General features: G+C 48.9%; 1 protein-coding gene across 1 annotated transcript in view; it reads right to left on the bottom strand.

The window, feature by feature from the left end:
• Positions 1 to 18921, bottom strand: part of LOC134989418 (uncharacterized) — a 229117-nt gene that overhangs the window by 29665 nt on the left and 180531 nt on the right. Inside the window, exon 21 of the mRNA XM_063950608.1 lies at positions 13551 to 14508. Within this exon, the coding sequence (XP_063806678.1) occupies positions 13551 to 14508 (958 nt within the window). The remainder of the gene's footprint in view (positions 1 to 13550; positions 14509 to 18921) is intronic.

The raw sequence follows: 18921 nt of genomic DNA, 5'->3' as shown, positions 1-18921 counted from the left end.
ATACAATTTCCATCGCCCAAGGATCCACGTCTGACTGAACCCAGACGTGGCTGAAGAGTCGAAGACGTGCCCCCACCGGCGCAGACTACCTCAGTGGAGCCCCAGCGTCATGCGGTGGATTTAGTAGAAGCCGAGGAGGACTTCTGCTCCTGGGAACTAGCTGTAGCAGCCATTCTTTTCCCTCTACCCTTACCTCTGGCGAGGAAGGAAGAGCCCCGACCTCTTCTGGACTTATGCGACCGAAAGGACTGCATCTGATATTGTGGAGTTTTCTTTTGCTGTGGGGGAACATAAGGCAAAAAAGAAGATTTACCCCCGGTAGCTGTGGAAACCAGGTCCGCGAGACCTTCCCCAAATAAAACCTCACCTTTGTAAGGCAAAACTTCCATATGCCTCTTTGAGTCGGCATCACCCATCCATTGGCGGGTCCACAGGGCTCGCCTAGCAGAAATTGCCATGGCGTTGGCTCTCGAACCTAGCAGCCCAACGTCTCTCATATATAAGACTGCGTCTTTAATGTGACCTAAGGTCAATAAAATGGTATCCCTATCTAGGGTATTTGTCAGCTGACAAGGTATCTGACCAAGCTGCTACTGCGCTACAAACCCATGCCGATGCTATTGCCGGTCTGAGTATAGCACCCGTGTGTATAAATAGATTTTAAGGTAGTTTCCTGTCTGCGATCAGCAGGATCCTTGAGGGCTGCCGTGTCTGGAGACGGTAGCGCCACCTTCATGGATAAGCGCGTTAAAGCCTTGTCCACCCTGGGCGAGGATTCCCACCGTACCCTGTCCTGTGCAGGGAAAGGATACGCCATAAGAATCCTCTTGGGAATCTGCAGTTTTTTGTCTGGAGTCTCCCAAGCTTTTTCAAATAACGCGTTCAGCTCATGAGATGGGGGAAAGGTTACCTCAGGTTTCTTTTCCTTATACATGTGTACCCTCGTGTCAGGGACAGAGGGGTCATCTGTGATATGCAAAACATCTTTTATTGCAATAATCATATAATGAATACTTTTGGCCACCCTTGGGTGTAACCTCGCATCATCGTAGTCGACACTGGAGTCAGAATCCGTGTCGGTATCAGTGTCTGCTTTTGGGATAGGGGACATTTTTGAGACCCTGAAGGGCCCTGTGACACCGTCAAAGCCATTGATTGACTCCCTGTATTATCCCTGGACTCTGCTTTGTCTAATCTCTTATGTAATAAAGTCACATTAGCATTTAAAACATTCCACATGTCCAACCAATCAGGTGTCGGCGTTGCAGACGGAGACACCACAATCATCTGCTCCACCTCCTCCTTAGATGAGCCTTCCACTTCAGACATGCCGACACACACGTACCGACACCCCCATACACTCAGGGATATATCTATATGGAGACAGTCCCGCAATAAGGCCCTTTGGAGAGACAGAGAGAGAGTATGCCAACACACACCCAGCGCCACCGGACACTGGAATAGTTAGTACAGCGCTTTTTAAAAATATATAAATACACTCACTGCGCCAATTAAATGTGCCCCCCCCCCCTCTTTTTTGCCCTCTGTAACCGTGTTCAGCAGGGGTGAGTCCGGGGAGCCAGCTTCTCTGCAGTGTGCTGTGGAGAAAATGGCGCCGGTTAGTGCAGGAGGATCAAGCTCCGCCCCCTCACCGGCGGGCTTCGGTCCCGCTCAAATTATTTATACTGGCGGGGGTTCGTTAATATACTGCCTCTGCAGTATCTAATTCATCTAGAAGTCCCTTTGAGGTTAATATTGTGCCCAGAGCGCCCCCCCTGCGCCCTGCACCCTTACAGTGCCCGCTCTGTGTGTACTTGTGGGAGTAATGGCGCGCGGCGGTAACCTCAGTGAAGATCTGAAGTCTTCTGCCGCCTTTGAAGTCTTCTTTCTTCTTATACTCACCCGGCTTCTATCTTCCGGCTCTGTGAGGAGGACGAACGGCGCAGGTGTGACCTGCGTTCCGACCCTCTGGAGCTAATGGTGTTCAGTAGCCTAAGAAGCAGAGCCTATCATTTAAGTAGGTTTGCTTCTCTCCCCTCAGTCCCTCGAAGCAGGGAGCCTGCTGCCAGCAGTGTGCCCTGAAAATAAAAAACCTAACAAAAGTCTTTTTCAGAGAAAATAAGAATTTACTTACCGATAATTCTATTTCTCGTAGTCCGTAGTGGATGCTGGGAACTCCGTAAGGACCATGGGGAAAATAAGAATTTACTTACCGATAATTCTATTTCTCGGAGTCCGTAGTGGATGCTGGGGTTCCTGAAAGGACCATGGGGAATAGCGGCTCCGCAGGAGACAGGGCACAAAAAGTAAAGCTTTAGGATCAGGTGGTGTGCACTGGCTCCTCCCCCTATGACCCTCCTCCAAGCCAGTTAGGTACTGTGCCCGGACGAGCGTACACAATAAGGGAGGAATTATGAATCCCGGGTAAGACTCATACCAGCCACACCAATCACACCGTACAACTTGTGATCTAAACCCAGTTAACAGTATGATAACAGCGGAGCCTCTGAAAAGATGGCTCACAACAATAATAACCCGATTTTTGTAACTATGTACAAGTATTGCAGATAATCCGCACTTGGGATGGGCGCCCAGCATCCACTACGGACTCCGAGAAATAGAATTATCGGTAAGTAAATTCTTATTTTCTCTATCGTCCTAGTGGATGCTGGGGTTCCTGAAAGGACCATGGGGATTATACCAAAGCTCCCAAACGGGCGGGAGAGTGCGGATGACTCTGCAGCACCGAATGAGAGAACTCCAGGTCCTCTTTTGCCAGGATATCAAATTTGTAGAATTTTACAAACGTGTTCTCCCCTGACCACGTAGCTGCTCGGCAGAGTTGTAATGCCGAGACCTCTCGGGCAGCCGCCCAAGATGAGCCCACCTTCCTTGTGGAATGGGCCTTAACCGATTTAGACTGTGGCAGGCCTGCCTCAGAATGTGCAAGTTGAATTGTGTTACAAATCCAACGAGCAATCGCCTGCTTAGAAGCAGGCGCACCCAACTTGTTGGGTGCATACAGTATAAACAGCGAGTCAGATTTTCTGACTCCAGCTGTCCTGGAACATATTTTCAGGGCCCTGACAACTCCTAGCAACTTGGAGTCCTCCAAGTCCCTAGTAGGTGCAAGGCACCACAATAAGCTGGTTCAGGTGAAACACTGACACCACCTTAGGGAGAGAACTGGGGACGAGTCCGCAGCTCTGCCCTGTCCGAATGGACAAACAGATATGGGCTTTTTTGAGAAAAAACCACCAATTTGACACTCGCCTGGTCCAGGCCAGGGCCAAGAGCATGGTCACTTTTTATGTGAGATGCTTCAAATCCACATATTTGACTGGTTTTAAACCAATGTGATTTGAGGAATCCCAGAACTACGTTGAGATCCCACAGTGCCACTGGAGGCACAAAAAAGGGGTTTGTATATGCAATACTCCCTTGACAAACTTCTGGACTTCAGGAACTGAAGCCAATTCTTTCTGGAAGAAAATTTACAGGGCCGAATTTGAACCTTAATGGACCCCAATTTGAGGCCCATAGACACTCCTGTTTGCAGGAAATGCAGGAAACGACCGAGTTGAAATTTCTTTGTGGGGCCTTCCTGGCCTCACACCACGCAACATATTTTCGCCACACGTGGTGATAATGTTGTGCGGTCACCTCCTTTCTGGCTTTGACCAGGGTAGGAATGACCTCTTCCGGAATGCCTTTTTTCCCTTAGGATCCGGCTTTCCATCGCCATGCCGACAAACGCAGCTGCGGTAAGTCTTGGAACAGACATGGTACTTGCTGAAGCAAGTCCCTTCTTAGCGGCAGAGGCCATAAGACCTCTGTAAGCATCTCTTGAAGTTCCGGGTACCAAGTCCTTCTTGGCCAATCCGGAGCCATGAGTATAGTTCTTACTCCTCTACGTCTTATAATTCTCAGCACCTTAGGTATGAGAAGCAGAGGAGGGAACACATACACCGACTGGTACACCCACGGTGTTACCAGAACGTCCACATCTATTGCCTGAGGGTCTCTTGACCTGGCGCAATACCTGTCCCGTTTTTTGTTCAGACGGGACGCCATCATGTCCACCTTTGGTATTTCCCAACGGTTTACAATCATGTGGAAAAAACTTCTCAATGAAGTTTCCACTCTCCCGGGTGGAGGTCGTGCTGAGGAAGTCTGCTTCCCAGTTTCCATTCCCGGGATGAAAAACTGCTGACAGTGTTATCACATGATTTTCCGCCCAGCGAAAAGTCCTTGCAGTTTCTGCCATTGCCCTCCTGCTTCTTGTGTCGCCCTGTCTGTTTACGTGGGCGACTGCCGTGATGTTTTTCCCACTGGATCAATACCGGCTGACCTTGAAGCAGAGGTCTTGCTAAGCTTAGAGCATTATAAATTTACCCTTAGCTCCAGTATATTTATGTGGAGAAAAGTCTCCATACTTGATCACACTCCCTGGAAATTTTTTCCTTGTGTGACTGCTCCCCAGCCTCTCAGGCTGGGCTCCGTGGTTACCAGCATCCAATCCTGAATGCCGAATCTGCTGCCCTCTAGAAGATGAGCACTCTATAACCACCACAGGAGAGACACCCTTGTCCTTGGATATTGGGTTATCCGCTGATGCATCTGAAGATGCGATCCGGACCATTTGTCCAGCAGATCCCACTGAAAAGTTCTTACGTGAAATCTGCCGAATGGAATTGCTTCGTAGGAAGCCACCATTTTTACCAGGACCCTTGTGCAATGATGCACTGTTTTTAGGAGGTTCCTGACTTGCTCGGATAACTCCCTGGCTTTCTCTTCCGGGAGAAACACCTTTTTCTGGACTGTGTCCAGAATCATCCCTAGGCACAGCAGACGTGTCGTCGGGATCAGCTGCGATTTTGGAATATTTAGAATCCACCCGTGCTGATTGTAGCAGTATCCGAGATAGTGCTACTCCGACCTCCAACTGTTCCCTGGACTATGCCCCTATCAGGAGATCGTCCAAGTAAGGGATAATTAAGACGCCTTTTCTTCGAAGAAGAATCATCAATTCGGCCATTACCTTGGTAAAGACCCCAGGGTGCCGTGGACAATCCAAACGGCAGCGTCTGAAACTGATAGTGACAGTTCTGCACCACGAACCTGAGGTACCCTTAGTGAGAAGGGCAAATTTGGGACATAGAGGTAAGCATCCCTGATGTCCCGGGACACTATATAGTCCCCTTATTCCTGGTTCGTTATCACTGCTCTGAGTGACTTCATCTTAATTTGAACCTTTGTAAGTGTTCAAAAACAAATTTTTAGAATAAGTCTCACCTAGCCTTCTGGCTTCAGTACCACAATATAGTGTGGAATAATACCCCTTTTCTGTAGTAGGAGGGGTAATTTAATTATCACCTGCTGGGAATACAGCTTGTGAATTTTTTCCCATACTACCTCCTTGTCGGAGGGAGACTTGGTAAAGCAGACTTCAGGAGCCTGCGAAGGGGAAACGTCTCGACATTCCCATCTGTACCCCCGGGATACTACTTGTAGGATCCAGGGGTCCTGTACGGTCTCAGCGCCATGCTGAGAACTTGTCAGACGCGGTGGAACGCTTCTGTTCCTGGGAATGGGCTGCCTGCTGCAGTCTTCTTCCCTTTCCTCTATCCCTGGGCAGATATGATCTTATAGGGACGAGAGGACTGAGGCTGAAAAGACGGTGTCTTTTTCTGCAGAGATGTGACTTAGGGTAAAAAACGGTGGATTTTCCAGCAGTTGCCGTGACCACCAGGTCCGATGGACCGACCCCAAACAAGTCCTCTTCCTGTATACGGCCATACTGTGCCGTTTGGAATCTGCATCACCTGACCACTGTCGTGTCCATAACATCTTCTGGCAGTTATGGACATCGCGTTTATTCATGATGCCAGAGTGCAAATATCCCTCTGTGCATCTCGCATATATAGAAATGCTCTATAGTCAATAAAATACTGTCCCTGTCAAGGGTATCAATATTTTTAGTCAGGGAATCCGACCAAGCCACCCTAGCTCTGCACATCCAGGCTGAGGCGATCGCTGGCCGCAGTATAACACCAGTATGTGTGTATATACTTTTTATTATATTTTCCAGCCTTGTCAGCTGGTCCTTGAGGACGGCCCTATCTATAGACGGTACCGCCACTTGTTTTGATAAGCGTGTGAGCGCCTTATCCACCTTAAAGGGTGTTTCCCAACGCGCCCTAACTTCTGGCGGGAAAGGGTATACCGCCCATAATTTTCTATCGGGGGGAACCCACGCATCATCACACACTTTATTTAATTTATCTGATTCAGGAAAAACTATGGTAGTTTTTTCACATCCCACATAATACCCTCTTTTGTGGTACTTGTAGTATCAGAAATACGTAACACCTCCTTCATTGCCTTTAACGTGTGGCCCTAATAAGGAATACGTTTGTTTATTCACCGTCGACACTGGATTCAGTGTCCCTGTCTGTGTCTGTGTCGACCGACTAAAGTAAACGGGCGTTTTAAAACCCTTGACGGTGTTTTTGAGACGTCTGGACCGTACTAATTGTTTGTCGGCCGTCTCATGTCGTCAACCGACCTTGCAGCGTGTTGACATTATCACGTAATTTCCTAAATAAGCCATCCATTCCGGTGTCGACTCCCTAGAGAGTGACATCACCATTACAGGCAATTGCTCCGCCTCCTCACCAACATCGTCCTCCTACCTGTCGACACACACGTACCGACACACAGCACACACACAGGGAATGCTCTGATAGAGGACAGGACCCACTAGCCCTTTGGAGAGACAGAGGGAGAGTTTGCCAGCACACACCAAAAACGCTATAATTATATAGGGACAACCTTATATAAGTGTTTTCCCTTATAGCATCTTAATATATATATAAGCATATCGCCAAATTAGTGCCCCCCCTCTCTGTTTTAACCCTGTTTCTGTAGTGCAGTGCAGGGGAGAGCCTGGGAGCCTTCCCTCCAGCCTGTGAGGGAAAATGGCGCTGTGTGCTGAGGAGATAGGCCCCGCCCCTTTTTCGGCGGCCTCGTCTCCCGCTCTTAACGGATTCTGGCAGGGGTTAAATATCTCCATATAGCCTCCGGAGGCTATATGTGAGGTATTTTTAGCCAAAATAGGTATTCATTTGCCTCCCAGGGCGCCCCCCTCCCAGCGCCCTGCACCCTCAGTGACTGCCGTGTGAAGTGTGCTGAGAGGAAAATGGCGCACAGCTGCAGTGCTGTGCGCTACCTTTAGAAGACTGAGGAGTCTTCTGCCGCCGATTCTGGACCTCTTCTTACTTCAGCATCTGCAAGGGGGCCGGCGGCAAGGCTCCGGTGACCATCCAGGCTGTACCTGTGATCGTCCCTCTGGAGCTGATGTCCAGTAGCCAAGAAGCCAATCCATCCTGCACGCAGGTGAGTTCACTTCTTCTCCCCTAAGTCCCTCGTTGCAGTGATCCTGTTGCCAGCAGGACTCACTGTAAAATAAAAAACCTAAGCTAAACTTTCCTAAGCAGCTCTTTAGGAGAGCCACCTAGATTGCACCCTTCTCGGCCGGGCACAAAAATCTAACTGGCTTGGAGGAGGGTCATAGGGGGAGGAGCCAGTGCACACCACCTGATCCTAAAGCTTTACTTTTTGTGCCCTGTCTCCTGCGGAGCCGCTATTCCCCATGGTCCTTTCAGGAACCCCAGCATCCACTAGGACGATAGAGAAATAGCGGCTCCGCAGGAGACTGGGCACAAAAGTAAAGCTTTAGGACTACCTGGTGTGCACTGGCTCCTCCCCCCATGACCCTCCTCCAAGCCTCAGTTAGGATACTGTGCCCGGACGAGCGTACACAATAAGGAAGGATTTTGAATCCCGGGTAAGACTCATACCAGCCACACCAATCACACCGTACAACCTGTGATCTGAACCCAGTTAACAGCATGATAACAGAGGAGCCTCTGAAAAGATGGCTCACAACAATAATAACCCGATTTTTGTAACAATAACTATGTACAAGTATTGCAGACAATCCGCACTTGGGATGGGCGCCCAGCATCCACTACGGACTACGAGAAATAGAATTATCGGTAAGTAAATTCTTATTTTCTCTGACGTCCTAGTGGATGCTGGGAACTCCGTAAGGACCATGGGGATTATACCAAAGCTCCCAAACGGGCGGGAGAGTGCGGATGACTCTGCAGCACCGAATGAGAGAACTCCAGGTCCTCCTCAGCCAGGGTATCAAATTTGTAGAATTTAGCAAACGTGTTTGCCCCTGACCAAGTAGCTGCTCGGCAAAGTTGTAACGCCGAGACCCCTCTGGCAGCCGCTCAAGATGAGCCCACCTTCCTTGTGGAATGGGCTTTTACAGATTTTGGCTGTGGCAGGCCTGCCACAGAATGTGCAAGCTGAATTGTACTACAAATCCAACGAGCAATAGTCTGCTTAGAAGCAGGAGCACCCAGCTTGTTGGGTGCATACAGGATAAATAGCGAGTCAGATTTCCTGACTCCAGCCGTCCTGGAAACATATTTTCAAGGCCCTGACTACGTCCAACAACTTGGAGTCCTCCAAGTCCCTAGTAGCCGCAGGTACCACAATAGGTTGGTTCAGATGAAACACTGAAACCACCTTAGGGAGAAAATGAGGACGAGTCCTCAATTCCGCCCTGTCTGAATGGAAGATCAGATAAGGGCTTTTACAGGATAAAGTCCGCCAATTCTGACACGTGCCTGGCCGAGGCCAGGGCCAACAACATGACCACTTTCCATGTGAGATATTTTAACTCCACAGATTCAAGTGGTTCAAACCAATGTGACTTTAGGAACCCCAAAACTACATTGAGATCCCAAGGTGCCACTGGAGGCACAAAAGGAGGCTGTATATGCAGTACCCCTTTTACAGACGTCTGAACTTCAGGTAGTGAAGCTAGTTCTTTCTGGAAGAAAATTGACAGGGCCGAAATTTGAACCTTAATGGACCCCAATTTTAGGCCCATAGACACTCCTGTTTACAGGAAATGCAGGAATCGACCTAGTTGAAATTCCTCCATCGGGGCCTTACTGGCCTCGCACCACGCAACATATTTTCGCCAAATGCGGTGATAATGCTTTGCGGTTACATCCTTCCTGGCTTGACCATGGTAGGGATGCCTTCATCCGGAATGCCTTTTTCCTTCAGGATCCGGCGTTCAACCGCCCTGCCGTCAAACGCAGCCGCGGTAAGTCTTGGAATAGACAGGGTCCTTGCTGGAGCAGGGCCCTTCTTAGAGGTAGAGGCCACGGGTCCTCCGTGAGCATCTCTTGAAGTTCCGGGTACCAAGTCCTTCTTGGCCAATCCGGAGCCACGAGTATAGTTCTTTCTCCCCTCCGTCTTATAATTCTCAGTACTTTTGGTATGAGAGGAAGAGGAGGGAACACATACACTGACTGGTACACCCACGGTGTTACCAGAGCGTCCACAGCTATTGCCTGAGGGTCCCTTGACCTGGCGCAATACCTGTCCAATTTTTTGTTTAGGCGGGACGCCATCATGTCCACCTTTGGTTTTTCCCAATGGTTTACAATCATGTGGAAGACTTCTGGGTGAAGTCCCCACTCTCCCGGGTGGAGGTCGTGCCTGCTGAGGAAGTCTGCTTCCCAGTTGTCCACTCCCGGAATGAACACTGCTGACAGTGCTATCACATGATTTTCCGCCCAGCGAAAAATCCTTGCAGCTTCTGCCATTGCCTTCCTGCTTCTTGTGCCGCCCTGTCTGTTTACGTGGGCGACTGCCGTGATGTTGTCCGACTGGATCAGCACCGGCTGACCTTGAAGCAGAGGTCTTGCTTGGCTTAGGGCATTGTAAATGGCCCTTAGCTCCAAAATATTTATGTGAAGTGATGTCTCCAGGCTTGACCACAAGCCCTGGAAATTTCTTCCCTGTGTGACTGCTCCCCAGCCTCGCAGGCTGGCATCCGTGGTCACCAGGACCCAGTCCTGAATGCCGAATCTGCGGCCCTCTAGAAGATGAGCACTCTGCAACCACCACAGGAGAGACACCCTTGTCTTTGGTGACAGGGTTATCCGCTGATGCATCTGAAGATGCGATCCGGACCATTTGTCCAGCAGGTCCCACTGGAAAGTTCTTGCGTGGAATCTGCCGAATGGAATTGCTTCGTAGGAAGCCACCATTTTTCCCAGGACCCTTGTGCACTGATGCACTGACACTTGGCCTGGTTTTAGGAGGTTTCTGACTAGTTCGGATAACTCCCTGGCTTTCTCCTTCGGGAGAAAACACCTTTTTCTGGACTGTGTCCAGGATCATCCCTAGGAATAGAAGGCGTGTCGTCGGGATCAGCTGCGATTTTGGAATATTGAGAATCCAACCGTGCTGCCGCAGCACTATCTGAGATAGTGCTACCCCGACTTCAAACTGTTCCCTGGATCTTGCCCTTATCAGGAGATCGTCCAAGTAAGGGATAACTAAAACTCCCTTCTTTCGAAGGAGTATCATCATTTCGGCCATTACCTTGGTAAAGACCCGGGGTGCCGTGGACAATCCAAACGGCAGCGTCTGAAACTGATAGTGACAGTTCTGTACCACAAACCTGAGGTACCCTTGGAGAAGGGTAAATTGGGACATGTAGGTAAGCATCTTTGATGTCCAGAGAGACCATATAGTCCCCTTCTTCCAGGTTTGCAATCACTGCTCTGAGTGACTCCATCTTGAATTTGAACCTTTGTATGTAAGTGTTCAAGGATTTTAGATTTAAAATTGGTCTCACCGAGCCGTCCGGCTTCGGTACCACAAATAGTGTGGAATAGTACCCCTTTCCCTGTTGCAGGAGGGGTACCTTGATTATCACCTGCTGGGAATACAGCCTGTGAATGGCTTGCAATACTGTCTCCCTGTCTGAGGGAGACGTCGGTAAAGCAGACTTTATGAAACGGCGAGGGGGAGACGTCTCGAATTTCTTGAGACGGGCCCCCACCGTGCCTGAGACCGCTTGTAAAGCCCCAGCGTCATGCTGAGGACTTTGCGGAGGCGGGAGAGGGCTTTTGTTCCTGGGAATTGGCTGTTTGCTGCAGCCTTTTTCCTCTCCCTCTGCCACGGGGCAGAAATGAGGCGCCTTTTGCCCGCTTGCCCTTATGGGGCTGAAAGGACTGCGCCTGAAAATACGGCGTCTTCTTAGGTTGAGAAGCTACCTGGGGTAAAAATGTGGATTTTCCAGCCGTTGCCGTGGCCACCAGGTCTGTTAGACCTACCCCAAATAACTCCTCCCTTTTATAAGGCGATACTTCCATATGCCTTTTGGAATCAGCATCACCTGACCACTGTCTTGTCCATAACCCTCTTCTGGCAGAAATGGACAGCGCACTTACTCTTGATGCCTGTCGGCAAATATCCCTCTGTGCATCACGCATATATAGAAATGCATCTTTTAAATGCTCTATAGTTAGTAATATACTGTCCCTATCTAGGGTATCAATATTGTCAGTCAGGGAATCCGACCAAGCCACCCCAGCACTGCACATCCAGGCTGAGGCGATTGCTGGTCGCAGTATCACACCCGTGTGAGTGTATATACATTTTAGGATATTTTACTGCTTTCTGTCAGCAGGTTCCTTAAGGGCGGCCGTATCCGAGGACGGTAGTGCCACCTGTTTAGACAAGCGTGTGAGCGCTTTATTCACCCTAAGGGGTGTTTCCCAACGTGCCCTCTCCTCTGGCGGGAAGGGGTATGATGCTAATAACTTTTTAGGAATTAACAGTTTTTATCGGGGGAAACCCATGCATCATCACACACTTCATTTAATTCCTCAGATGCAGGAAAAACTACAGGCAGTTTTTTCTCACCCAACATAATACCCTTTTTAGTGGTACTGGTATTATCAGAAATGTGTAAAAACATTTTCCATAGCCTCAATCATGTAACGTGTGGCCCTATTTGAAGTCACATTCGTCTCTTAATCGTCGACACTGGAGTCAGTATCCGTGTTGGCGTCTGTATCTGCCATCTGCGGTAACGGGCGTTTTAGAGCCCCAGATGGCTTTTGAGACACCTGGACAGGCACAGGCTGAGTCGCCGGCTGTCTCATGTCATCAATCTTTTGTAAAGAGCTGACACTGTCACATATTCCTTCCATAAGCTCATCCACTCAGGTGTCGACTCCCTAGGGGGTGACATCTCTGTTACAGGCAATTGCTCCGCCTCCACATCATTTTCCTCCTCATACATGTCGACACAACGTACCGACACACAGCACACACACAGGGAATGCTCTGACAGAGGACAGGACCCCACTAGCCCTTTGGGGAGACAGAGGGAGAGTATGCCAGCACACACCAGAGCGCTATATATATATACAGGGATAACCTTATATAAGTGTTTTTCCCCTTATAGCTGCTGTATTGTTATACTGCGCCTAATTAGTGCCCCCCTCTCTTTTTTAACCCCTTTCTGTAGTGTAGTAACTGCAGGGGAGAGCCAGGGAGCTTCCCTCCAACGGAGCTGTGAGAGAAAATGGCGCCAGTGTGCTGAGGAGATAGGCTCCGCCCCCTTCTCGGCGGCCTTTTCTCCCGTTTTTCTGTGGAATCTGGCAGGGGTTAAAATTCATCCATATAGCCCTGGGGGCTATATGTGATATATTTTCGCCAGCCAAGGTGTTTTTATTGCTGCTCAGGGCGCCCCCCCCTAGCGCCCTGCACCCTCAGTGACCGAAGTGTGAAGTGTGCTGAGGAGCAATGGCGCACAGCTGCAGTGCTGTGCGCTACCTTGGTGAAGACAGGATGTCTTCTGCCGCCGATTTTTCCGGACCTCTTCTTGCTTCTGGCTCTGTAAGGGGGCCGGCGGCGCGGCTCTGGGACCGAGCTCCGAGGCTGGGCCTGTGTTCGGTCCCTCTGGAGCTAATGGTGTCCAGTAGCCTAAGAAGCCCAATCCACTCTGCACGCAGGTGAGTTCGCTTCTTCTCCCCTTAGTCCCTCGATGCAGTGAGCCTGTTGCCAGCAGGTCTCACTGAAAATAAAAAACCTAAAACTAAACTTTCACTAAGAAGCTCAGGAGAGCCCCTAGTGTGCACCCTTCTCGGCTGGGCACAAAAATCTAACTGAGGCTTGGAGTAGGGTCATGGGGGGAGGAGCCAGTGCACACCAGGTAGTCCTAAAGCTTTACTTTTGTGCCCAGTCTCCTGCGGAGCCGCTATTTCCCCATGGTCCTTACGGAGTTCCCAGCATCCACTAGGACGTCAGAGAAACTCAGGAGAGCTCCCCTGCAATGCACCCAGTCTCCTCTGGGCACAGGATCTAACTGAAGTCTGGAGGAGGGGCATAGAGGGAGGAGCCAGTGCACACCCATTCTAAAGTCTTTAGAGTGCCCATGTCTCCTGCGGAGCCTGTCTATACCCCATGGTCCTTACGGAGTCCCCAGCATCCTCTAGGCCGTAAGAGAAACATGAAAAAGTCAATAAAGAGCCAGTGACAGGAGAAATAATATGCTTACTGAGGTTTATTCTTTGGATAAAGTATTCTCACGTGCAAATACACAAAATATCACCTCAGTAAATCCACTTACTCAGGACATGGAAATGGCCTCTCACCGGTGTTTTCGCTGATGTTTAACAAGATGTGATTTCTGCGTATAACATTTCCCACACTCAGGACATGCAAATGGTTTCTCACCTGTGTGGAGTCTCTCATGAAAAATTAAACTTGATTTATCTGAAAAACATTTCCCACACTCAGAACATGGAAATGGCTTTTTACCTGTGTGACGTCTTTGATGTATAACAAGATTTGATTTTAGTGTAAAACATTTCCCACACTCAGAACATGGAAATGGTTTTTCACCTGTGTGACATCTCTCATGACTAATTAAACTTGATTTTTGTGTAAAACATTTGCCACAGTCGTAACATGAAAATGGCCTCTCACCTGTGTGACTTCTCTGATGTTTAACAAGATCTGATTTCAGTGTAAAACATTTGCCACATTCAGAACATGGAAACGGCTTCTCGCCAGTGTGACGTCTCAGATGTTTGACAAGATTTGATTTATCTGTAAAACATTTCCCACACTCAGAGCATGGAAATGGCTTCTCGCCAGTGTGACGTCTCAGATGTGTGACAAGATTTGATCTATCTTTAAAACATTTCCCACACTCAGAGCATGGAAATGGCTTCTCACCTGTGTGACATCTCTGATGTATAATTAATTGTGATTTATATCTAAAATATTTTCCACACTCAGAACACGGAAGTTGCCTCTCATGTTCCTTAGCTGGCTGATGGGTAATCCACTTTGTGTTCTGTGTATCTATAGAACAGGAAAACATTGTATCTACTGTAAGAGATGTAACAGATGTAGCAATCTGTGCATTATCAGAATATTCCTCGTGACCAGAGAGATCAGATGATATATCAGTATGGTGAGGTACTGGGTGTATAATTGGGGTGATTGGGTTTTCTACAAGAGAATCTCGTGTGATGTCATCATCTATGTCACAATTTTCAGTTAAAACGAGATGATCTTCTGACACATTCCGGCTGCTACATCCATCTGAGGGAAATAAAATACATATATGGAAATATGAACGTTTGTCCACATGTTTAATTTTTCAATAAAGACTATGATGAAAAGAGCCCAAATTGCCTTCTCTTACTACCCGGTATGTTAGGAAGATGAAATGTAACACAGGTATTCTGCAGGTGGGAAATAGGAAAATTACGTAATTAGAATTTTAATAAACCTCCCCTAAGGGGAGGAAAAATAAGATTTTACTCACCGGTAAATCTATTTCTCGTAGTCCGTAGTGGATGCTGGGAACTCCGTAAGGACCATGGGGAATAGACGGGCTCCGCAGGAGACTGGGCACTCTAAAAGAAAGATTAGGTACTATTTGGTGTGCACTGGCTCCTCCCTCTATGCCCCTCCTCCAGACCTCAGTTAGGATACTGTGCTCGGAAGAGCTGACACAATAAGGAAGGATTTTTAATCCCGGGTAAGACTCATACCAGCCACATCAATCACACCGTATAACTCGTGATACTATACCCAGTTAACAGTATGAAATATAACTGAGCCTCTCAACAGATGGCTCAACAATAACCCTTTAGTTAGGCAATAACTATATACAAGTATTGCAGACAATCCGCACTTGGGATGGGCGCCCAGCATCCACTATGGACTACGAGAAATAGATTTACCGGTGAGTAAAATCTTATTTTCTCTGACGTCCTAGTGGATGCAGGGAACTCCGTAAGGACCATGGGGATTATACCAAAGCTCCCAAACGGGCGGGAGAGTGCGGATGACTCTGCAGCACCGAATGAGAGAACTCCAGGTCCTCCTCAGCCAGGGTATCAAATTTGTAGAATTTAGCAAACGTGTTTGCCCCTGACCAAGTTGCAGCTCGGCAAAGTTGTAAAGCCGAGACCCCTCGGGCAGCCGCCCAAGATGAGCCCACTTTCCTTGTGGAATGGGCTTTTACTGATTTAGGATGCGGCAATCCAGCCGCAGAATGCGCCAGCTGAATTGTGCTACAAATCCAGCGAGCAATAGTCTGCTCAGAAGCAGGAGCACCTAGTTTGTTGGGTGCCTACAGGATAAAAAGCGAGTCAGTTTTCCTGACTCCAGCCGTCCTGAAAACATAAATTTTCAAGGCCCTGACTACGTCCAGTAACTTGGAATCTTCCAAGCCCCTAGTAGCCGCAGGCACTACAATAGGTTGGTTCAAGTGAAAAGCTGATACCACCTTAGGGAGAAACTGGGGACGAGTCCTCAATTCTGCCCTATCCATATGGAAAATCAGGTAAGGGCTTTTACATGACAAAGCCGCCAATTCTGACACACGCCTGGCCGAAGCCAAGGCCAATAACATGACCACTTTTTTCCACGTGAGATATTTTAGATCCACAGTTTTAAGTGGCTCAAACCAATGTGATTTCAGGAAACTCAACACCACGTTGAGATCCCAAGGTGCCAAAGGAGGCACAAAAGGGGCTGAATATGTAGCACTCCCTTTACAAATGTCTGAACTTCAGGCAGTGAAGCCAGTTCTTTCTGGAAGAAAATCGACAGAGCCGAAATCTGGACCTTAATGGAACCCAATTTTTAGGCCCATAGTCACTCCCGACTGTAGGAAGTGCAGAAAATGACCCAGCTGAAATTCCTCTGTAGGGGCCTTCCTGGCCTCACACCACGCAACATATTTTCGCCAAATACGGTGATAATGGTTTGCGGTTACTTCTTTCCTGGCTTTTATCAGCGTAGGAATGACTTCCTCCGGAATGCCCTTTTCCTTTAGGATCCGGAATTCAACCGCCATGCCGTCAAACGCAGCCGCGGGAAGTCTTGGAACAGACAGGGCCCCTGCTGTAACAGATCCTGTCTGAGTGGTAGAGGCCATGGGTCCTCTGATATCATTTCTTGAAGTTCTGGGTACCAAGCTCTTCTTGGCCAATCCGGAACCACGAGTATTGTTCTTACTCCTCGCCTTCTTATTATTCTCAGTACCTTTGGTATGAGAGGCAGAGGAGGGAACACATAAACCGAATGGTACACCCATGGTGTCACTAGAGCGTCCACAGCTATCGCCTGAGGGTCCCTTGACCTGGCGCAATATCTCTTTAGCTTTTTGTTGAGGCGGGACGCCATCATGTCCACCTGTGGCCTTTCCCAACGGTTTACCAACAGTTTGAAGACTTCTGGATGAAGTCCCCACTCTCCCGGGTGTAGGTCGTGTCGGCTGAGGAAGTCTGCTTCCCAGTTGTCCACTCCCGGAATGAACACTGCTGACAGTGCTAAGACGTGATTTTCCGCCCATCGGAGAATCCTTGTGGCTTCTGCCACGCCATCCTGCTTCTTGTGCCGCCCTGTCGGTTTACATGGGCGACTGCCGTGATGTTGTCTGATTGGATCAGTACCGGCTGGTTTTGAAGCAGAGGTCTTGCCTGACTTAGGGCATTGTAAATGGCCCTTAGTTCCAGAATATTTATGTGTAGGGACGACTCCTGACTTGACCAAAGTCCTTGGAAATTTTTTTCCCTGTCTGACTGCCCCCCAGCCTCGAAGGCTGGCATCCGTGATTACCAGGACCCAGTCCTGTATGCCGAATCTGCGGCCCTCTAGAAGATGAGCACTCTGCAGCCACCACAGCAGAGACACCCTGGTCCTTGGAGACAGGGTTATCAGCCGATGCATCTGAAGATGCGATCCCGTCCAAGAGGTCCCACTGAAAAGGTCTTGCATGGAACCTGCCGAATGGAACTGCTTCGTAGGAAGCTACCATTTTTTCCAGGACTCGCGTGCAGTGATGCACCGACACCTGTTTTGGTTTCAGGAGGCCTCTGACTAGAGATGACAGCTCCTTGGCTTTCTCCTGCGGGAGAAACACTTTTTTCTGTTCTGTGTCCAGAACCATCCCCAGGAACAGTAGATGCGTCGTAGGAACCAGCTGCGACTTTGGAATATTCAGAATCCAGCCGTGCTGTTGTAGCACTTCCCGAGATAGTGCTACTCTGACAAACAACTGCTCCCTGGACCTCGCCTTTATAAGGAGATTGTCCAAGTACTGGATAATTCTTTCGGCCATTACCTTGGTAAATACCCTCGGTGCCGGGGACAGACCAACGGCAACGTCTGGAATTGGTAATGACAATTCTGTACCACAATTTTGAGGTACTCCTGGTGAGGAGGGTAAATAGGGACATGCAGGTAAGCATCCTTGATGTCCAGTGATACCCTGAAATTCTCCAGGCTTGCAATAATCGCCCTGAGCGATTCCATTTTGAACTTGAACCTTCGTATATAAGTGTTCAAGGATTTCAATTTTAGAATGGGTCTCACCGAACCGTCTGGTTTCGGTACCACAACATTTTTGGAATAGTAACCCCGACCTTGTTGAAGGAGGGGTACCTTGATTTCACCTGCTGGAAGTACAGCTTGTGAATTGCCGCCAGTACTAACTCCCTATATCCGAGGGCAGCAGGCAAGGCTGATGTGAGGTAACGGCGAGGGGGAGTCGCCTCGAACTCCAGCTTGTATCCCTGTGATACTACTTGCAGAACCCAGTGATTCACCTGTGGGCAAGCCCACTGGTCCCTGAAGTTCCCGAGACGCGCCCCCACCGCACCTGTCTGTGGAGCCCCAGCGTCATGCTGTGGACTCAGAGGAAGCGGGGGAAGATTTTTGATCCTGGGAACTGGCTGTCTGTGCAGCTTTTTCCTTCTTCTCTTGTGCAGAAAGGAAGCGCCTTTGGCCCCCTTGCTTTTCTGAAGCCGAAAGGACTGTACCCGATAATACAGTGCTTTCTTAGGGTGTGAGGAAACCCGAGGTAGAAATTTTTCTTCCCAGCTGTTGCTGTGGATACAAGGTCCCAGAGACCATCCCCAAACAATTCCTCACCCTTATAAAGGCATAATCTCCATGTGCCTTTTAAAGTCAACATCACCTGTCCACTGCCGGGTCTCTAATACCCTCCTGGCAGAATGGACCTTGCATTAATTCTGGACGCCAGCCGGCAAATATCCCTCTGTGCATCCCTCATATATAAGACTACGTCTTTAATATGCTCTATGTTAGCACCATGTTCTCCCTGTCTAGGGTATTAATATTATCTGACAGGGTATCAGACCCTGCTGCAGCAGCACTATTCATGCTGAGGCAATTGCAGGTCTCAGTATAATACCTGAGTGTGTATATACAGACTTCAGAGATAGCCTCCTGCTTTTTATCAGCAGGCTCCTTCAAAGTGGCCGTATCCTAAGACGGCAGTGCCACCTTTTATGACAAACGTGTGAGCGCCTTATCCACCCTAGGGGATATCTCCCAACGTGACCTATCCTCTGGCGGGAAAGGGTACGCCAGCAGTAATTTTTTTGAAATTACCAGTTTCTTATCGGGGGAACCCACGCTTCTTCACACACTTCATTCACTCATCTGATTGGGGAGAAAAAGCAGCCGGTGTTTTGT

The sequence above is a fragment of the Pseudophryne corroboree genome, chromosome 2 (assembly GCF_028390025.1).
Source record: "Pseudophryne corroboree isolate aPseCor3 chromosome 2, aPseCor3.hap2, whole genome shotgun sequence".
NCBI lineage: Eukaryota > Metazoa > Chordata > Amphibia > Anura > Myobatrachidae > Pseudophryne > Pseudophryne corroboree.
The sequence above is the reverse complement of the archived record's forward strand: the minus strand, read 5'-3'. Positions and strand labels throughout refer to the sequence as shown.